The sequence below is a fragment of the Pseudopipra pipra genome, chromosome 6, assembly GCF_036250125.1.
Source record: "Pseudopipra pipra isolate bDixPip1 chromosome 6, bDixPip1.hap1, whole genome shotgun sequence".
NCBI classification, from domain to species: Eukaryota; Metazoa; Chordata; class Aves; order Passeriformes; family Pipridae; genus Pseudopipra; species Pseudopipra pipra.
Window position 1 is genome coordinate 30,052,181 of NC_087554.1, and position 21,938 is coordinate 30,074,118.

Genomic DNA, 21,938 nt, shown 5'->3' on the forward strand with positions numbered 1-21,938 from the left:
GCAGTCTAAATCTGCATCCTTTACACCTCAGAGGGGAAAGAGAATTTGAAAAGCCTTGGGTATGCACATGCACAAGTGTTAGCAGGACTAGCAAAGCAACGAAGTGAATAGGCACTAGCTGCCTGTTCCCTGAGCAGGGCTGTGGGTGGAGGGAGAGAAACAACCCCTTCTGTGTTTACTAGGAGCACAATAACAGCTGAGCAAATATGGCTCATGGGGATAGCATAAATCTCTCCACACCTCTGTTAGTCATCAGTGCTGATACCCACTCCACCCTGTTCTGTCTGGAATCATAGTCCCTCCAGAGTATTCTGGCTAATATAAAGGTAGAAAGAAAAATAAAGCTTGCAGGTGCTCCCACACTGTACCAATTGAGCAGTCCTTGCTTTACCTTGGTACTCACTCCATTTCATTTCTCAAGGCATAGGCTACAGAGGAAGCAGATGCTACATGTTCCAGTGCTGAACAAGTACAACACAAAGGTTTAACAGGTGGGTTATAATTTTAAAAGAGGCATTATTTCAAGTAGCTCATTAAACTTAAGCTATCCAGGAACACATCCCTCCCCTGCCATTTTATTCCTGCTCAAACAGATAAAGCTGCACTGCATTCCCACCAGTGTTACATGATGAGAAGTCTATTCAATATCTAACCTCTAGCTCGAAATTAGGAGGACTGGCTGAAGAAAGCACTGTTTCAGGGATTAGAGGGACTTTCTGATGCTCAATTTGTGCTCACTTAGCAGAACCTGTGGTGCTGCCCAATTAAGAAAGGAGTCTGCTCCATGGGGTTTCCAAACCACCCAGGAATAAAGATCCACACCCACTCATCTTGAAACCTGTCAGTTGAAAGCTACCTGTCCTTGCAATTCTAACTCAACTGCCAAGGCAGGCCGTGGACTCTTTTTACCATCCCATCTCAAGCAGTTAGTCACACAGGCTAGTTAGCCCTAGCCCTCCTAGAGCTGTAGCCAGACCAGGTGAAGGATGGCAGAAAGAGACCAACGCCTTTTTTACAGCTATAGTACATCATCCTAGGAAAAAACCTGCAAACACACAATGCATTAAACAGAGCTCTGCTTAAATTCTAGTTCATTAGAGCATATTATAAGTTGTGTCATTCTCACAAGCAAACAAGGAAAATGCAGACTGTATACAGTCACCATGAGATGTCTAACACTGCAGGCTAAGAAAAATACACTCTTCGAGACGAGATCTCAAAAGTTCTCTTTGAAACAGTCCAGTTTAGAAGGCTATCATGAGACTTGTATCAAATTAAATGACCAATTTGGCTAGTGGAACAGAGCACCCAATTTACAGACTGAACTTCAGGAAAGAATTCAAAGTCACCTTGATAAATGGTTTTAAGTCAGTGTGATCACAACTTACAAGTACAAACTATAACAACCAGCAAGGAGAAATCCAGTGCATTGAGAGAAAATTACTGGCGAGACAGCAAGACTTGGAAAAAAATGGTCAGGAGCTTAGGTAGACCACAAAAAAAGCCTGCAACTTCCTGACATTACAAACAACAACAAAAAAAGTCAAAACAAGATAGTCTAGCTGTGGGATGTAATGACAGGGGCTTCACATAAGAAAGGGGCACTAAGGACTGGTAAGCCTTTATATCAGCCCTGTGTACAAGCTCTGGGCATTGCACTTTGAGGGAGAGGTGGACCATTTGGCAAGAGGGCATGAATGAGCAAAGGGAACAGGCAAAGGTCTAGGAAACTTGATCTATGAGAAAAGGCCGAAAGAATTCACTTTGTTTAGTCTAGGGATGACATTCAGTCTTCTGAGACATAAAAGCTGTTCTATAAAAAAAAAAAAAAAAGATAGTCATAGAATTTTTTTTTCTTCCATGCATAGTTCAAGTAGCAGACAGCTTACTTGGAGAAAGGAGATTTATGTTTGATATAAAAAAGTCCTGGTGATTAACTGTTCACTAACTGGAAGAGGCAGTGGGATCTCTGTTGCCACATTAGAAGCAGGTCACATGTGTCAGAGCTGCTATTAACTGGATGTGACCCCAGGTTAAAACTGAGAGAAAAAAATACATGATCCCTTCAGGTCTTTTCCATTCTCCTCACACAGGCTGAGAAGCTCCAGCAGATCCTCAATGAGTGAAGCAACCTCTTTGCTAACACAGACTAAAATCTTGAAGATATTTGATCTGGTTTAAGTTTCCAGATTTTGGGTTCTGATCCCCCCCATAACCACCTGGATTCTATATGACAGCTGTAGCTGTGCAGTACCTTCACACTGACAACAGTTTCCACAGTCTAAGGAGAGAAAGTTTGGCATCAAAATGCAGCCTCTTCAGTTCTTGACATCAGGATGGTTCCTCAGCAGTAGAAAAGCTTTCAACCTTAGACACTGTCCTTGTCATTTTGATGCAAAACTACACAGTCTGTGTTTTTTGTTCCTTAATACCTCTTTTCCATTTCACACAGTTTCTAAGCACTGTGAGCTTGAGGCATACCGAGTTTTGAGATAAGCCACCTGTCTCTGAACACATTTATTTTCCTTATACTCCTTTTCCACTGCACTCTTTCCACACTGAGGAATACTGTTCAATAAAACAAGAAGCAATAGGTGTTTCCACTGGAGCCTTAGCTTTACTGGGAAACTATTTTCACTTCCACACCTGTTTTTAATAGTGCTTGGAACAACTAGCACAGCAATTATTGGAGAACTTGACTACCTCTGCTGGCTAGAGTATACAAGCATGCTATTTTTACAGTATTGTAAGTGTGCAATTATACGACACCAAATAGAAAGCTTTTGGAAACTGTCACAGTCAGGTAAAAAGCAGTTCAGACTGGTCTTCCTACCTACAGCAATGTTCTTTTTTTATGATACTACGGTGAGTAAAAGAAGGCAAAAGAGATAGGTTTATAGTGTGATGGGCCTTTTCATGGAGTGATAGACCAGCTTTTTCTGGTAATATTTAGCACTTTACAAGGAGGCAGAGGAAATTGTCTCTGACAGTAGTGCTAGCACTTACTTCTGGATATTTAGCTTGAATCAGCTGTCTCTGGGCAGAATGTTCAGGTTTTGGAAGTTCATGATAACATGGAATTCAGACATTAGCCATGATGAGTTCTCACTTCATCAGTGTCACAAGACGGGTATAGCCCTCTTCCATGCTCTGGCTTAAAAGGCAAAGGAAGTACTACAGAGTGATACTATAGCTGAAGTTAATGCTCCCAGCAGGATTTCTCTGAATTGCAGCCTTACATAGGCAATAGCCACTCCATCTGTGGGAGTTCCCATTGACCACTTCCTTATTTTGGTGGTCTGGCAAAATGCAAAAATGAGATAAACACCAAGAAAAAGGGAACATGAGGATGGCAGTCCCACCCTCTCTCCAAAATATACACAGGATTCTAACAACACGGTTCACAGCGCTGATGACATCAGTTTGAAAGTAAAGAAAACACAGTCAACATACAAAGAGGTTGTAGTAAGGCAGGTGTTGATCTCTTTTCCCAAGTGAGAGCATGAAAGGAAACAGCCTCAAGTGGCACAAGGGGAGGTTTAGATTGGATATTAGAAAAAAAATTCTTCATCAAAAAAGTTATCAAGCACTGGAACAGGCTGTCCAGGGAAGTGGTTGAGTCACCATCCCTGGAGGCATTTAAGAGATACATAGATATGACAATTAGGGACATTGTTTAGTGGTGAACTTGGCAGTGCTGGGCTAATAGTTGAACTTGATCTGAAGGGTCTTTTCCAGTCTAGATGATTCTATGATATTTTCCCATGCTGCTGCTCCACAAGCCCTGCTGATATTCCTGCGGGGCCTCACACATTTCTCTTATCTACTCACTCCATCTCGAAGACCCACCAAAGCTGAGAACCTCTTCCCCCTAAGCCTGGCACCAAAAGACACCTTCATGGGAGGAGTAAGGTTTTCCAAAGTTCCGGAATGCAGCTCTACTGCTTCACAGCCTTATGCTGTACTAGGCAATATCCATGGCCTTCTTGGACAAAGCTGGGGGCAACAGACACTCCTAAGGATATACTGATCTGTGTTCTGAACCCTTTTTTTCCTTCAGCTGTCTCCTTGCAAATCACTTGCAAGCCCCACCAGGGCTTTTGGTTTCAGGAGAAGCCTAGGTCTAAACATTTTCCAGAGGTTATCTAGGAGCTAGTAATGACAGTTACTTTGAAACATCTCCTCCTTAATTGTAGTCCCTCAGAAATGTTGTGAAGTTGACAGGAACATTTCAAGAGAGGCATGAAGGTGAGTGATCACCTGCAGTTTATCTGCAGGCATCAACTGGATTCAAATGGATGTCTGAACTGCAGATCTACCAACAAGCCTATGCTGAATGCTGCTATTACAAACAACAAGGAGCTGCTATAAAAATATTTAAGCAAATCAATGCAGCCCCTTCAATATGAACCAGCTTCTGCTAAAAAGCAAAACAAACTCCACAAAGTTGACCACACTCAGTTTGCCCCTGTATGTCCAGGTAATACCTGGTGCTGGACTTTATTTCCTTTCCCTTCCCCATCTAATCGTCAGTGGTTTTAAATGCAGGGTTGTTTTTTATTTCCCCTTTTACCCCAGATTCTTATATCTTTGCCCCTTTCCTACTGCTCCCCATCCACTCGCCTTAACTGGCAGCTGCAGAGTAGCAGTGTTGACTCCACGTCTAAAGTAATTTGTTTTCTTTCTTTGGGGGATAAGGAAGGGGGAGGGACTGAATTCTTTGGGAATGATTTATTGCACAGCACTCAGGGAGAGCTTCATTTATTTGCCTAGCTGCATATGGTTTAACACCTATGGTTGCATGCCGATTATTATACAATGTTATTTTTCCCACTTGTATACTTTGCACCTTTTCATAGAGCAGATTAACTGGTCCCCAATGGCATGTTATTTATGACTTTGTTTGCTGGCTGGCTGTGAAGGGCCCTGGTCTAGATTCTTCCATTCCCCCTGCCTCTGTTCTTCCCTACATACTCCCTTCTTCACCACACACACCTGTCACACTGAGACATGGGAGAATCACACTTATGCATCACACATATCATACCTTCTCAGAACTTCCAGGAGGAAGACAGAGACAGAGGCCTCCCAGGCAGCAGCCAAGACAGGAAAGGATGCCCGAACCACAGCTGGAGCCGGAGGGAAGGGCAGGATAAAAAGTAAGGAAGAAACATCACATTTTGGCTTGCAGTGAAGCAGGAACTCAGCAGATAAGAGCATAGATATTTGTTGTGAAAATGTAATGGAATTAGTAAGTTTTCATTTCATACTCAACAGGAGCAAGCTTCTCTTGAGATTGCTTCATTTGATATCAAGCCAAAATCTAAATTAAAATTAATTCAAAAAAACCCCAAAACAAACACAAAAAGAAAGGGTGGGAGGAGTAATACAAAAGTCTGAAGATAAATAGTTGTGGCAGGTAGGACAATGAAGTCATAGATTTTTAGCCCAAGAGTTTTGACAGGTCAGACGAGCACTCTGTTGGGAGGCATAGACTCAATATGCAGGACATGAGCCAGACAGGACACAATAAGAGAGGATAGTAGAAAAGGCAAAAGCTTTCTAACACTCTTTCTTTCCCTCCCATGAACTCCTGTTCTTAACACCATCATTGACACTTTTTTCCTCCTAAGCTATGGAGAAATTCAAAAGCCACTAACTAATCCCAGGTGTTATGCCCAGAGGAGACAAAAGCACCAAAACATTTATCAAGAAGGACTGCAGTCAACATTAGAGTATCATTCACAGGCACCAACATTTTCCAGTTCAAATTCTGCCATAACATCTTTTTCAGATGTTGCTAAAGCACAATTATGCCTGACTACATTCCCCTTTCGACCAACCTGCTTTCCTGCCAAAGTGATAGCCACCTCCACCACTTGGTATCCTGATTAACACCAACCAGCCACAGACTTTGGGGAAGAGCCTACAATCCTGTATGAGACATTTGAACAGTAACATTAAAACAACTGGCATGGAGAGACAGTAAATTTGGAACTAACACAACTAGTTTAGTAGTAGCAGAAAGCTGGAGCTTGTCAGCAGGACAAGCAGAAGTCCATGGCCTCACACGTCTTCAAATACTAAGGTGGAGAGAGCCATGCACCACAGTAGGACAAGACAGCTAAACAATAAGGCTGGAGATAAAGCAATAAAGACAGGTGAGAAACTGCCCCCATTCAAAACACTACTTTGCTTTTCAGGAGCCATCTGAATCTACCTGTGGCTCCTTATTCTCTGCAGTGTTTCACATTTCCAAGGCATGAGGAAATTTGCTCCAACTTCAAATAACTATACATTCAATGCAAATAGGTGCAATGTCTCCCCATTCTGGAAAATAATATAGGCATTCAAGCTCCTTGGGTTTATCCTCACTTCTGAAAAGGAAAGTCCTAATAAGATATTAAGCTTTTGTCCAAACTTGGCTATTTTTGGGGTATCCCACCAATATTCCTGCCATATTCCTTTTCCAGGGCAAATCAGCATGCTCTATATGTATATACATATATGCTTATCAGCATGCTCTATATGTATATATCCTGCTGTATGTTGGTTGGGCTCACCTGACTCAAGAGGAACTACACTGATACTCAATATAGCCAAAAACAGACTCCTTTTTAATGTATGAAATCCTAGAAAGCCTCCATTTGGCTAAGGCAACATAGCCATGAGTATATTCCCCCTAGAAGCAATCACTATCCCCGATCGTTAAGAAAGGCATGCAGCAAAAATGGTCCTAGCTGAGTACTAGAGAGGGGGTTTTTTGGAGTGCCCATGGGTGTTTTCTTGCCTTTTCTTTTTTTCCTGCAAGTGAGAAAAAACTTAAAGGAACACAGACAAACTAGAGAACCCAAATCCTATTAGTACACTTGATGCAATCACATCCCACCTCACTGCGCAAATCTCTGGAGACAAACTGCACCCAACAATACAGAGCCTCCCTTCAGGGTGGATGGCAGGGTATATACAGACATGCAGTTTTCAAGTTTTTTCTCCCTTTGAAAAGCCCTTAAGCTTTGATTCCAAGTGGACTCAAGAAAAAGAAATGTGAATACCACGATTCTTGTTTTCAAAGCTCATTCACAATTATACTCTGTCCACTAAGAGCTCCTGAGAGGAGAATGTGCTATCACTGGAATGCCATCATGAGATGCCTGTACAATGCTTGGGTGCCAGAGCTGAACAGAACAGGCCACATGGAATTGGCCCCCATTCACCAAGCAAGATTTTGAAATAAACAGCTGTGGGTTTTTTCTTTTTTTTTTCTTTTTTTTTTTAAAAACTAGGCACACACACAAACCTGTCTTCAGCTGCTAACCTTAATATATTACTCATTCTTCCTTTCAAATAACGTCATTATCAAAACCCCAGTGACTGCAGAATATTTACTTGAGGCTGCTACTGCTCGTTTCTCCAGAGCTGTTTATTTTTCCATGCATGCACTCATTACATCACTCTGTGGTTTTCTTAAAGGTTGTCACGGTAAGCTGGATACAGGCTGGAAATTCTTGCTAACTAAAACCAAATCACTAAATAGCACAAATGATTTGGAGATAACCCAACTCCGGAAGTGAGGAAAACCTCTGGATTCCTCAGTGGAGATGGGGTGCTCCTAAACAAGCAGCCATTACATTTCTTGAAAGTAGGAAACATTATTAAGTGTTTTCCTAGATTAAGAACTGTTAAAAAAAAAATTTCGACTATTGCAGTCTGGAATGGGGGGGAGGGGAGGGGTTGAAACAGTAAAAGCAGAATGAAAAGAATGAAAAGACAGTTCCCAGCCATGCTGATTAGAGAATGGCCATCACCTCCTGCTCTGGCAGTGTTAAAAATGACACACCACAGAGGGGAGTGCTAAATGACTGGCTTAGTTGGCTCAGGATATCCATGCGTATGCATATGTGGATGTGCTTGTTTGGGAAACAGGAAAAGGAATTAAAAGCAAACATCAAAAAAATGTTTTTGTCATTTTGCCACCGTAATACTGTGTTGATCTAGACCTTTCACTTGCCCCCAAACAAAAAACTGACTTTGGGGAAAAAAACCAAAACCCTGACAGATAGATGACACAGTTTGTAAGGGTAAAAAAACCAACGTTTCTGCTGTTCAATAGTTCATATGTTCATATTTTGGTTCCTGCCTCTGGCTGAGAAGATTTGAATCTACATCTTACCCTACTGAGAAAGGCATCTAGTTGTCATTTAATTCTTTAAAGTGGGCTGGGGTAACAGCACTAGCAATGCCTCCTAGCAATGTGGTTTTAGTGAGAGTAGAAAAACTCACTGGACACATACAGATTCTCAGTCAAGTGCTCTAAGAATCACCGGACTAAAGTCATTCTCCTTTTTCCGATCCCTAGCTTAATTAGGATTTACACATGCCAAGCAAAATGTAAATGCTCCAAAAAAAGAGATCAGTTTCAGGAGAATCTCTTCTGTTTGTCAGCACTAAACAGAAGGTGGAACACTCAGATTTCAAATGCAGTTCTTGAGATACAGGCTGCATATGCAACATGGGGTATTTACCAGCTCTGCAATGCTCAGCTGCCTCGTGAGTGGTTCACCTAACATTGACCAGAGACAATGAGAGCAAACTGAAGAGTCTATTTGACTCCATACAGTAATTCTTAAATTCTCCTCATGGTTGATATAGTGACAGTGCTTGCTTTCCAAGCTGTCCAATATCAGTGCTAATTAGAGAGCAGAACAGGTCCTCTGACAGTAGTATCTGGACTTCTCTTCACTGCAAAGGACAGTGCTATTTAACTAGGGCAGGGAGGAGTTACATCAGGGTTAAGCATTTCACTATACAAACTCCAAGAAATAGAAGCAAAAGTTAGGTTGAATATTACAAAAAGACAAAACCTGAAATTGAGTTCAGAGAACAGAGCAGCTTCCTGTGGGAAGCAGTAAAATCTTTATTATCTAAGGCTAAGCTTAATTTATGCTACACTAGAAAATGGTGCTCTTTGTACAGTATAACATTCATTAGCCCTAAGGCAGTAGATTAGATGACCTACTAGGTCTTTTCTCACCTCCAGTTTCAGTGATCCCTTTAAACTACTGCAAGAGGATACCAGGCTATATCTGCTTCAAGACTGTAAGTGTAAACCCAGACAGACAATATAGCTGAGGCAACACCAAACCCAAAAATCCAAATCTTATGCCAGTAAAACTTACCTTAGCCCTTTAAAAATAAATGAAAAATCAGAAATGTCCCAAGTACTAATATTTCAAGATGATAAGGGCCAAAAGCAATTAAAAACATCCCCCAACTTTGCATGCCCATCTCATGACAGCTGTTTCATCATCTACAGCCAAGACAGACTTGAAGACATTTGAAGAAATGTGATTCTAAATTATAATCATCCCCCCCAGCTCTCTACTGTTTGATCCCACCTACCTTATATTGCCTTTTAATATATATGACAAGGGATGAAAAGAATGAGATATCAAACAAGGGGACTAGGCTTCACTAGTTGAAAGAAACAGTCCGAAGTAGCCCACACTTAATGTCAGCTAAACAACAGCTCTAGGCAGCATTTCTTAATATCAATAATTTGCAAGAAACTGAGATGCTTGGGTATTTGTATGGCCTAACATGGAAACTTGGGCATAGAAATTGGCAATCTAGTCTCTTAATGAGAACCTACAGTAAATGGGTGTCAGAGCAATCAGTAAGTCTGGGTCAGATGAACCATACATCTCCTTTTAGCTTGCTATATAAACTGCCTCTCACAGAACTCTTGAATTTTCCAGAAGATCATTTGTTTTTCATTTGTAACATGCATCCACAATAATTTTGTTTGAATAACAGAATTGATATCAGAAACAATTGAAAAAAGTGGACAAAAGCAAACTCACAAAAGGAACTCTCCCGTGGACAAAATTCCAGTTCACATCAGGCAGCTCCCTGACTAAACACTCGATTGCCTTTACAACATGAAAGACAGCCTACTTTGGCTCTGTCAGGCCAAGAAAGGGTCTCCAATAAAAAAACCCTCCTGCTTCCAAGTCTTTTTGTAACCTCTTAGCACCGACTCTTCTTTCCATTGCAACTACCAGGATTGCTGCATTAGTAGAAAAGTTGGTCACCAAAATAGGTAGGACCCATTACACAGGATTTTAATATTAAACTGTCACTTTCAATTGCCCTGTGAGCTGTTGGTTGTGCCAGAAGCTCACAGAACAGAAGCTGCATTTGCTTTCCCCTGAAAGACATCCTTAAAGAAGGATGCTGATACTCATACATCATCTGAAGCTTCTGGATGATTCCCACTGGCAGATCTTACACAGACCACCCTGCTACAAAAACAGTTTGGAGGTGAGGCACAAGACACTTGTTAAAACTGTGGTCTGGACAATGATGGACATCTGCCTGTTAAGAGATCTTCTCCACTCTGCAGCAAGAGAATTTCACCCAACCTAGGACCAAGTTCACCCTGCAGCTGGGAAGTGGCATAGGAAGGCTAAAGGAACTGTCGTGAATGCTCTCTAGCTAATCCAGAAATACCAGGTGATGAGACACTTCAAGATATCACAATCTACCTGTTCAGGCAAGTGGAATTATTCCCAGCAGCCAGTTCTAGGCATATTTGTTAAGATATGGAAAATAGTAGCATCTCCTATTCAAACGCTAAAGTAAACCCATGGCTTCTTATGGCAATTTTGTTCTCTTATTCCCTTTAATTTCTTAATTTCTCCCACTTCAGTTAATACATATCAGACAGAAACCATTCTTACTAAGAATCCATAACTTTCCTCATCAGAGTCTCCAGTTTCTTGTGATTTCAATGACTCTATACCACCATTTCACCCTGGTCTCCAGTCTCAAGTTTTACACCCTAACTTCCCATTTTCTCACTTATGTTCAGGATCTCTTCTTTGCTCTTTTTTATGCTATGGTTTTCCCTCATCCACTCCATTACCCACAAAATAATCTCAACATTTTCTTAGGCCCAGACATAAGTAACCTACTTTCAGTTGTGAAATTATCCAATCATTTCTCTATCAAAAAATATCCCCTGCAGAGAAGAATCTTGAATTTTCTAGAAAAGAAGCCCCTTTCTATATTTTTGCAGCTGCTTAGACTAAAGCCACAGCCTAGATCTTTGAGCCAAATGCATCAGTTTGTATATCCATGCTGAACAGCAAACAGAATAAAGATGACAGATGGCTGGGGTGAACTAACAGATCAAGAAAGTAGAGATTCCCCAGTTATGGTCTGTGGAAACAAACACCCTTCATCACATACTGACTATGGTTGTCTGGACACAAATAAGGATGTTATCTGAAATTATTTTATAATCGGACTTCAAGTCCCACAAGCGCCATGATAGCTACCAAGAAGAAAGAACGAAACAAGAACAGATGGTAAGAAACTGCAGAATAGTTAAAATAAATTTTTTTTAGATGGAACGTTACCTGAATTTCTTATACTGGAGCTGTTCAATTTGGAATCTTTGATGACCAAGTGCTTAATCCAAAGGGTTGGTGCTGTGATTTCTGAAAGAGAAAAAATAACATCCTTAGAGAAACTACAGCAACTAGTAAATACACATAGTTGTTAATCCGACTCATATAATGGTTTGGGTTGGAAGGGACCTTAAAGATCATTTAGTTTCTACCCCCCTGCCATATGCAGGAACACCTTCCACTAGACCAGGTTGCTCCAAGCCCCATCCAACCCAGCCTTGAACAATTACAGGGATGGGGTATCCGCAACTTCTCTGGGCAACCTGTTTCAGTGCATCACCACATTCACAGTAAAGATTTTTTTCCTTATATCTAATCCAAACCTACCCTGTTAGTTTGAAGCCATTAGCTCTTGTCCTGTCACTACATGCCCTTGTTAAAAATCTCTCTCCAGCTTTCCTGTAGGTTTACTTCAGGGACTAGAAGGTGCTATCAAGGTTTCCTCAGAGCCTTCTCTTCTCCAAGCTTGACAATCTCTGCTCTTTCAATCTGTCTTCACAGAAGATAAAACAGTTGCTACAATCATGCCTTAACTGATCCATCATCTTTGTAGAGACAGGCTCATCTCCTGGTGAGATCTTCCACCTTTTATGAACCACCATTTGTAAATCTTCCACAAGGCTATCTCATTATCTTCCCATTCCAGGGAGTACCTCTCTGCTGGCAAAACATTTTTATTAAATCCCTCTATCCCCCACTTCCTAATTTCTCAAGTCTAAAGCCTTTCTCTTCAGGACTTAGAGATCTCAAAGATTATATTGTGTGCTGTAGTATATTTTGTTTCTCCTGAAAGTACATATGAAACCCATATTTTAAAATAAGTCAATCCAGACCTTAAATATTGCTCTAACAGCCCAAGAAAAGCTGGCCACAGTCAGTTCCCTGAAACAAGCAACAACAAAATCCAAAATAAATAGGCAGAGACATGAAGATATTTCTGGAAAGACTTGAAAGTCAATCTATTAAAGAAACAAGTCCTGGTTAGAAAAGCATGTCTGATGCACTAACCAAGACATCTAAACATAAATTTGTGGGGAAAAAGTGCTTAGAGCACCTCCTCTGAGGTGTGTTATAATCAACTTTAAAACACATCGGAACCTGCCCTAATCCACAGAAATGATACAACCTCAGCATTTGACTAGAATTGAACAAAGCAATACTCGATACCATTGGCTAGAGCACCTCAAGTGGCATTTTCAAAACTGATACTTTTTGAAAAAAATTTTAGTTCCCACAAGAACACACCTTAAATAGTTCCTCTAAGAAGTTTTTGCAAAAGTTTTTCCTACTCCCTTGTTGACACTTACATGGATCTGCTCAGCAAAGGGAGAAGCTAGCTGACTACAAGAGAAGCTGATTATACATTACAAGAGCATGAAGGGAAAAAAAAAGAAATTTCTCCTTCCTAAATATTTTCAGCTATGTTTATTGTAGGCATTATGGTAATTGTGTTCAGGGCATTTTTTTCCACAAGGAAATATTAGTTGAATACTGTTAAGCAAACTTTTGTTACTGCTGGAATATCAAAAATTGTCCTATCTGCAGGTTTCACTACACTATTTTAATGAATGGATTTATGGATTATTTCTATTTTTATGCTTCTCCCCTTCCTAGCTCTTACCCAATGTTTAATTTGAGGTAGTTCTCCCAATAAAGGGCCAAAATCTGGGATGAAATTTAGCACTGACTCTGCACCATATGGACTGGATATGTCTATAGCTGAAAAAGGAGGGACAACCAAAGTCAATAGATGCTGAAGAATGAATAAAGGCCTTTAGAAACACAATGGTGCACATCTTTCAGTGAGGTTGAAAGGTGCATAAAAAGGAATTCTGGGAAAAGAGGAGAAAGAAAAAGAAATTATTCCTTTGGAATCTAGCATAAAAATGTATTTTTAATCCAGTTAACTTGGACATTATTTTTGAATACAGGCAAGCAACACAGACTCGTCTGAACAACAGATATGTGGACAGAGTAGATTACCACTGAATTAAGAGAAAGAAAAGGTGTTTAAAGAAGATATCTCTAGGAAATTACTACACTTTGCATATTGAAACTAAATAGAGGGTGAATGCAAAATAAACAGAACCTAGAAGTGCAGGAGGGAATACAATTTTTTAAAGCTATAGCAGGGATATTAATGAAACAGTCTTCAGCAGAGGAGAATCTTGTCCTAAGATTCACTATAAACACCTCTTCAAGGTGAGGCCACACCAGTGCAGAGCAGAGCAGGACAATCACCTGGACTGGCTGGTGATGCTTTGACTGAGGCACTCCAGGACTCAGTTGCCAGAGCCAACCTGCCCCTGTGCTTTATCTAACTGGCTCAGAAAGGAAGCACAGAATATCACTTCTCTGGGCCATCTGTTCCACTACCTCATTGTCCTCAGGGTGACAAAGTTTTTCCTTATATTCAGTCCAACCATTATGTTTCAATTTGTGACTGTTGTCTCTCATCATGCATTAATACGAAGAGCCTGGCTCCATCTTCTTGAAAAACTTCCCTGGAGATACTGGAAGGCTGCTATTAGGTCACCTTTAAAGTCAAATGCTTCTTACTCTTCCTTGTCTACCCACTTTAGCGAACTGTTGGAGGCAGCATGCTCAAAACATAGTGGATTACACAAACCTTTGGTCAGGCACAGAATGGGTTTTCTTGTGCTTATTGTTACAACCACCAGTGAAATCTAGTTAGTCCTCTTTTACTGGTAGAGATGACAAAAATATAGAGTGACAAATTTAGAAGAGGTTATTCATCGATGCATAGCTTGATTAATCTGCCTGTCAGTCTCTTCTTCCTAGTCACAAGGGACATCACTAATACAACAGGAAGCCATTGCATTAGTCATTCTCACTCAAAGTCTAGTAGATAAGGTCTTGCATAATATATTGTAACATTTGTGAGAGGCAATCTTTCATCACACAGTCCAAGCCCATTTATCAGACTTGAGTCCACCTACAAATCAATGTAAAGGTTTTTGATTGAAAATGTTTTTCATAGAAGAGAGGATAACACTTTTTTTCAGACTCTGCCTATCCCCAGAAGGACCAGAAAAGGTCTGTTCACCATACCACTTCAAGAACTTTGCCCAGTTCATTTGACCAAAATGGTAAGCCTCTCCCAGAAGGAGCTTCTGAATAGACTGTATTAGTCACAATCTCATTCCTGCATTCTACTAGCACATTCTTTCCTTTGAATATCTATGAGCACCCTCTCAGGGGAAGACTTAAAGGTCAGAAGTTTGTGATTACAAACAGTAATTTAATACAGTATCAGCTTGCTGCCAGGAGGAACTTTCTTTTGATATAAACAAGAGATAGTCAGCATGGCTTCAGTCTCCTTTGTTTATTTGAGAATGCTTTTTGCTCTGAGGGTTTTGCTGTTTCTTGAAGCTCACAAGAAGATTCTTACAAATCTATGATCACTAAATGGAAGTGATAGGACCACAGCATCTTGCCAACAAGTAAGCTTATTTTAGCAACAATAAAACCCCATCCCATCACCTATTCTTACAAGAGGGCATAAACTACCAACAGTACGGTACCACCTACTTTTGCTCAGTAGTCTCCATTTCTGACTTTGACCCAGTTTAAAAAAAAAATGTGAAGTACAGCAGACCACTATGAAACGCATAGTCTTTCCCTCACTGCCTTATGATCCACAGTTTCAGATATGTCACAGAGTGGTTCATACTTTGGCCCATAGCTTTACTACAATGGCTGTGGGTTTAAACCTGCAGAAAACATGCACTACTTCTAAGCAATATGCAAGATATAAGCAGTTGCTACTAGGCCCATTCATTACCAAAGGACCACTATCCCCACGGGTATTTATGTTTGTATGTGTAAAAGGCTTGAACCCTCTGTGATGACAGCCATTTTATCCTTGTATAAAGGCTTCTGGTAGACTGAAGTCTAAAATTCCCTATCCAAAATAATACAATCGCAAGATTGCCCGTTTGAGAAGGAAACTGCCTGGGTGGGCCATGAATTAAGTGGGCCTAGGACAATGACTTCATTTGCTTAAATAGTGTGTGCGTCAATGAAAGCAATTGCTAAATAAAGAAACCTCCCAGCAATTTTCATCCAAGTCAACATTCACAAGCTGTGGTTTAGCATTACCCTTCCTTTTGTGAAGCTGTAACACACTGCAGAGGTTATGAAACTCCCAGCATTAGTATCATGAAGGTGGAGATAGTAAAGGGGTAAGGACAGTCTAAAGGAAGTTGCCATTTCTGACTTGATGCACCTTTTCTTATTTGCCCTGACACTTTTTACTTGAAGATGATGCCAAGAATCTGGTCAACTGGTGTTATTGTTGGATTCCAGAAGAGTAGGGAGGATGTAAAAGGATTAGGGAAAATGCCTGAGGTCCCAAGGGCACTGTGAAATTTGGATAACTTATGAGATTCACTGGCTTTTCTGCTTTGCAGGATAAGAAAGCATTTAAGTTATAAACCCTAGAGAAAAGGGAGAGGGAAGCAGCTTTTTTTGTTGTTATTTTAAGGGATGTTCTTACCTTCTCCATCGAAAATAGGCTGGGTTTCCATGGTAGGCGTTGGCTTCGAACCATCATCTGAATTGAGGGTTAAAAAGAACCGAAAAGAAACTACCATTATTGAGGTAAATACTATCTACTCTCCAGTACAGTTGAATGATTGGGATTTGTACATGGCCCGGCCAAGTCCAGAAGAGAAAGAAGACAGACAGAATGAAATCATTTTATGCTAACAGCAATAACAGTTTACATAAAACATGCATCAAGCACTATCCTTAGACTTTAAAAGCCTCCCCCCTCCCTCCACAAACCATTGGTATTTGTCACCTGGTAGTTTCCCCTTATTGCACTGATCAAGCAATCAGCTTTTTAGTTTCAAGTCAATTTAGTTTCACACAGGCCATTTCCTGAGACAGCAGAGGTCTGGAGATTGCTGTCTCATTGTGTCTTTCTCCTCATTCCTTTTGTTCAAAAGAAAAACTCTTCTTCTGAAACTTACCTGTGTAGAACCTGGAACCAGTATTCACTGCAGAGCTGTTAGAAAGGGATGGTCAATAGCAAATCTTTTTTCTTAAAATGACTGCATCGAGGTGTTCTGTCATTGTAATGTGGTGACAATATCTTCTAATTGCAAAATTGTGGGAAAATTACTTCTCTTACATTAGGTTTCTCATGTGCAAGAATGCTCCATGTCTTCTGACCACAATTCTTTCATAATTAAAAACTTCAACCAAAAAAATGTTCCACAGGAAACATAAATCTTGATATTTAGAGATTGACGACAGAGAAAAGTGTTCAGTTTACAATTTCTTTGGCTTAGTACACCTATCCATCATATCTACAGGTCCAGCCTGGATTCAGGCTGAGTCTAATTTCCTCAGGGCACAGAGGGACCCAGATTTCAAGTCCCAGCTTGGAGCATCTTTACACAGCACTAGAATATTGGCATAGCTTTTACTGAGGCAAAATTTTTGACTGTGAGCAAGTTTAACTGGAAAAAGCTGCAGAGCAAAGTCTCTTATTACAATGCAAGATTAGAAAATAGAATGTTGTTGGTAGCTAAACTAAAAATGAGAATAGCCTAGTGTATTAGGTTTGTGTGGCCAGCTTTTGGTAGTGGGGGGGGGGCTACCAGGGTGGTTTCTGTGAGAAGCTGCTAGAAGCTTCCTCCATGTCCAGCAGAGCCAACACCAGCTGGCTCCAAGATGGACATGCCACTGGCCAAAGCCAAACCAATCAGAAATGGTGGTAATGCCTCTATGATAACGTATTTAAGAAGGAAAACTAAGTTGTTGTGCAGATATAATTGCAGCCAGAGAACAGCAGAGTGAGAATATGTGAGAGGAACAACTCTGCAGAAAGCAAGGTCAGTGGAGAAGGAGGGGAATGAGGCTCCAGGCACCGGAGCTGAGGTTCCCCTGCAGCCTGTGGTGCAGACCATGATGAAGCAGCTGTGCCCCTGCAGCCCATGGGGGATCACAGGGATGCAGAGATCCACCTGCAGCCCCTGGAGGAGACCCGTGCTGTAGTAGGTGGATGTCTGAAGGAGGCTATGAACCTTTGGGAAACCCATGCTAGAGCATGGTCCTGGCAAGGACCTGCTGACCCATGGAGAGCAGAGCCCATGCTGGAGCAGGCTTTCCTGGTAGGATTGTGGGCCTGTGGGGGACCCACACTGGAGCAGCCTGTGCCTAAAGGACTGTACCCCATGGAAAAGTGACCCATGTTGCAGCCATTTGTGAAGAACTGTTGCCCATGGGAGGGACTCATGTTGGAGAACTTCATGGAGAACTGTCTCCCATAGGAGGGACCCCACACTGGAGCAGGGGAAGGACTCTTCTCCCTGAGCAGCAGCAGGAACTTGTGATGAACTGACCATAACCCCCATTCCTGGTCTACCTGTGCTGCTTGGGGGCAGGAGGTAGAGCTCAAAAGGAAGGAGGGGTGGGGGAAGGTGTTTTTAAGATTTATTTTACTTCTCATTATCCTGCTCTGATTTTGTTAGTAAAAAATTCAGTTAATATCCCCAAGCTGAGTCTGTTTTGCCCATGATGGTGATCGGTGAGTGATCCCTTCCAGACCTTATCTCAACTCATGAACCCTTCGTTATATTTTCTCCCCTGTCCAGTTGTAGAGGGGAGAGAGCGGTTTTAGTGGGTGCCTGGTACGCAGCCAGGGTCAACCTACTTCACCTGGAATTGTTGGAGTTTTTTTTCCTTTTGAAATATAGGGACTTTAAACTTGCAATTTCTAGTAACTATTTTTTGCACGTGTTATGGGCAAAAATGACACTAGGCATCAAAGTGGGCAGTAATCCAAAATGTAAACTTACACAGTGAAAATCTGTTGGAAGGAGGAGTCCATGCCAGAAAAGTCAGGCTTGCCTCCATCTCCAGGGCCAACAGATGCACAGGGCAAACAGTATTTGGAGGAAAGGTACATGGGACAGAGGTAGCAGTAACTGCCCTTAGTCTTCCCTTGTATCAGTTCCATTCACAAAAGTAAGAGACCATTGGAACAGGAAAGAAAGGGCAGAGGTGGAAAACAGAAGCTTGTAGAGTTTTTTTACCCATATCTGTATTTGCAGTTTTATAAAGTGAGCAAAATCTGAACACTTCTTCCACTTTTCCTTAATTTTATGCATTTCCACATAAAGTAATCTGATTCACAGAAAGGAAAAACATGCTGATAATTCCATTTCAACTTCAGAGATACACTGAAGTAAAGGAGGTTGACAGAAATGAGCAAGAGACACCCTGTTGTCATTTTCCCTCTTCATCATTGTATTTGGTTTTATGCTTAACTGCAAACATAACAAAAAATACTTGGAGGAAAAATTCTTACCATTCCTCAGTTCTGAGCTTTCCTGTTATTGGGCATTGCCAGTTACATGGATAGGCAGTACTTTTTTTTTTTAAGTTTGAGCAATTGATTTGGAAAAAAACCCTGAATATTGTTTAAATTACAAGGAGAAAGATTCTGCCCTTTAAAAAATCTTTGGATAAAAGTAAATAGCTGATCTTGACTTTTTTGTTAGAGTAGGCTGCTCTGCTTCTGCAAGATTCCAGAAGCCACAACTATGGCTTGTTATTTATTTAGGATGACACTTTACACTGTAAAAAAGCAGTGAAAAGTATGTAATTAGCATGATTGGTTTTACAGATTGAGAAACCAACCCAAAACTGCTGAAGACACTCATAGAACAACTGTAAAGTGAATAATTCTTAAGTTATACAAAAAAGGAAGAGATCTGACATAAAAAAAGACCAGTATGATAATAAGTTTCTTCTTATTGTTCTCATGAATGCTTCTGCACCAAGTAATTACAGAATTGCTTTTCAGATTTAAAGCAGCAACCCAGAAGCCAACAGTGGGAAAAAATTAGAAGTGGATTTGAGCCACAGCACTTTATCCAAACCATTATGTGAACTTTGGCAGAATTAAGGACACTTTGGGTTCAGGGGAGTTCTTTTAGATTTGTCTATGTGAGAAGAACACAGCAGCAATTACAATTTGTGACATACATTCTTCTTAAAGAAAGAGAATTTTGCAGCAGCTTAGGTACGAAGCTAGGCATTAAGCTACTGAAGTGTATTAAATAAACCCCTCAGTTAAAAGCTACTGTTTAAGATAATCTCGGTAAAATGGCTCAGTGAATTACACAATCATTTCCTTACTGGGCTACTAAGACCAAATTGTCACTAAGTCCACAGTGTAGCAGCACCCAGTACAGTATTAAGGGTTTTGCAAATATAGGGAAGTATAATTACTCCCCTGTTGTTTAAGCAAGTACAGTTCTTTCATCACACATACAAGAAAAAATGTAATAGACAAGAGCCCTGTAATTACATTCACCATTTTTCAAAAATCAAAAGCCAAGGATATTTCTGATTATTTTTTAAAGGTCATGAAATAGTCACATAAAAGACAAAAATTGCACTTCATTAAAAACACCATGCTCACTTCCCAGGTGCCAGCTTCTTACTCTGAAATTACCAAATCTTTTTCTTAAACTGGAGAATTCTCAATAGGTCTCAGTGTTTCAAGTCAGCTTATGGCAAAAAATTTCACTGCTGTTCCCATTGGGCAGAAAAAACACCCCAACACTTGTCTACTCTTATTTGATTTTTCCTCTCATTCAGTACTCTGTTTGTCACACTGAACATTTGTTCCACTGGCCTGTTGGCTCCTCATAAACAAGGAATAAGTTCTATTTTACATACCTGAAAATTCTGAACAAACAAACACTATACAGAGTATCTCTTCTTGGAACAACATTTTAAAGCTACAAAACTCCTCTCCAGTGAGTTTCCTTTTCCTAGGAAACTTGTAAGAGTTAAACAAATTTTTCTGGCTCAATTGCTGTCAACTTTAAAATGGTACTTTTATCTTGCCACAGGATAAAAGTAAAATAGGCAGGTCAAAATGAGATTCCGTAAGTCATTTGCACATTAAGACACCATGGCTATAAACCAGAAGCCCACTTGCACTACTGCTGTCAGAAGCTCATAAGCAAGAACAGTTTTTATTGCATCGGCCTAATGATAACTCAAAACAGGGACAATTACCTGCATGTCCTGATCTGCTGCTAGTGCTGGGCAAGAACTTCATACTCTCACCAGGATTCCCCTCCCTTAGCCTTATCCTTGCAGAATAACTAGCAAGGATCCACATCTGAGATGACTGTAGCATACACTGGGGTTGAGGGACAAGGAGATTCAGTTCATGCAAAAGACAACTGTCAAAGTGATCTTTTTGCTCTGAATGACAAGCTCTGAGGCCAAGAGCAGCTCTTAATGTCAGGAGAAAACTAAACTCCCTGACATAAAAAAAGGAGTGATTACTATGAAAAAATGTGAAGTAACTGCCAGCTGCTGTGAATCAACTTTCTTACCTCAAGCCACCTAATGGAAGCCAGATAAAGGGGAAAAGTTAGGAGATAAAAGTGATGTACAGAAGGTTGAGGTTGCTTAGGAAGCATATAGGTCTTAGTCTATTAATGTGATGATGCAAGTATACACATGACTTTTGCAGTGGGTGTATCTTCCTGGTTAGGAGATGTGATATGGGAATTTAATTTTGTGTTCTCAGTGGAATCCACGAGACAGTCTGTAAACATTTCTTCCATTTTGAAGAGCACAGGTGCTTACAGAGTCAACCATCCAGGCCTTATACAAAATTTGGTCTTTTTTCTAAGTCTACAGCTTCCATATCAATAGCTCCCAGACTTGAGTCAGCCTGACAGAATAAGCAGATGAAAATTTTAAGTGCATGGCTCTGCTGAGAGGAGGCAACCTTTTTCCAGTGTCAAGTAGTTCCTTCACTTACCACCTGGTTTTAGCTGAGCTATTAGAGAGCATAGCTGAAGCTAAATAGGTAGAGCACAGAGAGCAAGGACAGCAAACAAATTCTTAGGATGTCCTGTTCAGTGCAGCCAAGTCCACCTTCAACAAACCTGTCAAGCCAACACAAAGGAAGAAGAGCTTTCCTAGGCCTCAGTACCCCTGAATACATATTCATTTCTGCAGCTTTAGTAACTCTGGTCAGAAGAGCAAAGACTCTCCAGGCCAACTAGGCTCTCTGTGTCTGTGCAGTTCCTGAATCTCAAAGATGCAGTTTTACAACTTTGACATATCTATGTATTACCCCCGGGTCTGGGGGTGTTTTTTTTTAAGGATTAAAAAAAAATCCTTTTTTAAGGATTAAAAAAAACCAACAGAACTTGTGTTTGCACTACATGGGGTCTTATGCAAAAATACGTGTTCCTTCCAGTATTGTAGGGGAGAAGCAAGTTGTTGCCTTAATCACAATCCTTCCCTACATCAAAAGAAAAAAAATTCATAATTAATTTAATAGTCTGTGCAAATTTTATGCAGAGACTTATACTGCCAATATAAGTGCAGAAAGTTAGCATTCATGCAAAAAAATTATGAAACTCTTACAATCCAGCCAATCAAGATAATTTC

At 40.6% G+C, this 21,938-nt stretch overlaps 1 protein-coding gene across 11 annotated transcripts in view; it reads right to left on the reverse strand.

Moving 5' to 3' along the window:
• Positions 1-21,938, reverse strand: part of SMOC1 (SPARC related modular calcium binding 1) — a 131,814-nt gene that overhangs the window by 32,850 nt on the left and 77,026 nt on the right. For 7 of the 11 annotated variants that reach the window (XM_064658301.1, XM_064658298.1, XM_064658299.1 and 4 more), the window contains exons 6-7: positions 15,994-16,083; positions 11,424-11,504 (exon numbers count right to left, since the gene is read on the reverse strand). The exons of 1 other annotated variant lie outside the window; for it this stretch is intronic. In XM_064658301.1, coding sequence (XP_064514371.1) covers positions 11,424-11,504; positions 15,994-16,083 — 171 coding nt within the window. The remainder of the gene's footprint in view (positions 1-11,423; positions 11,505-15,993; positions 16,084-21,938) is intronic. 3 more of the 11 variants (XM_064658305.1, XM_064658304.1, XM_064658308.1) reach the window with 2 other exon arrangements.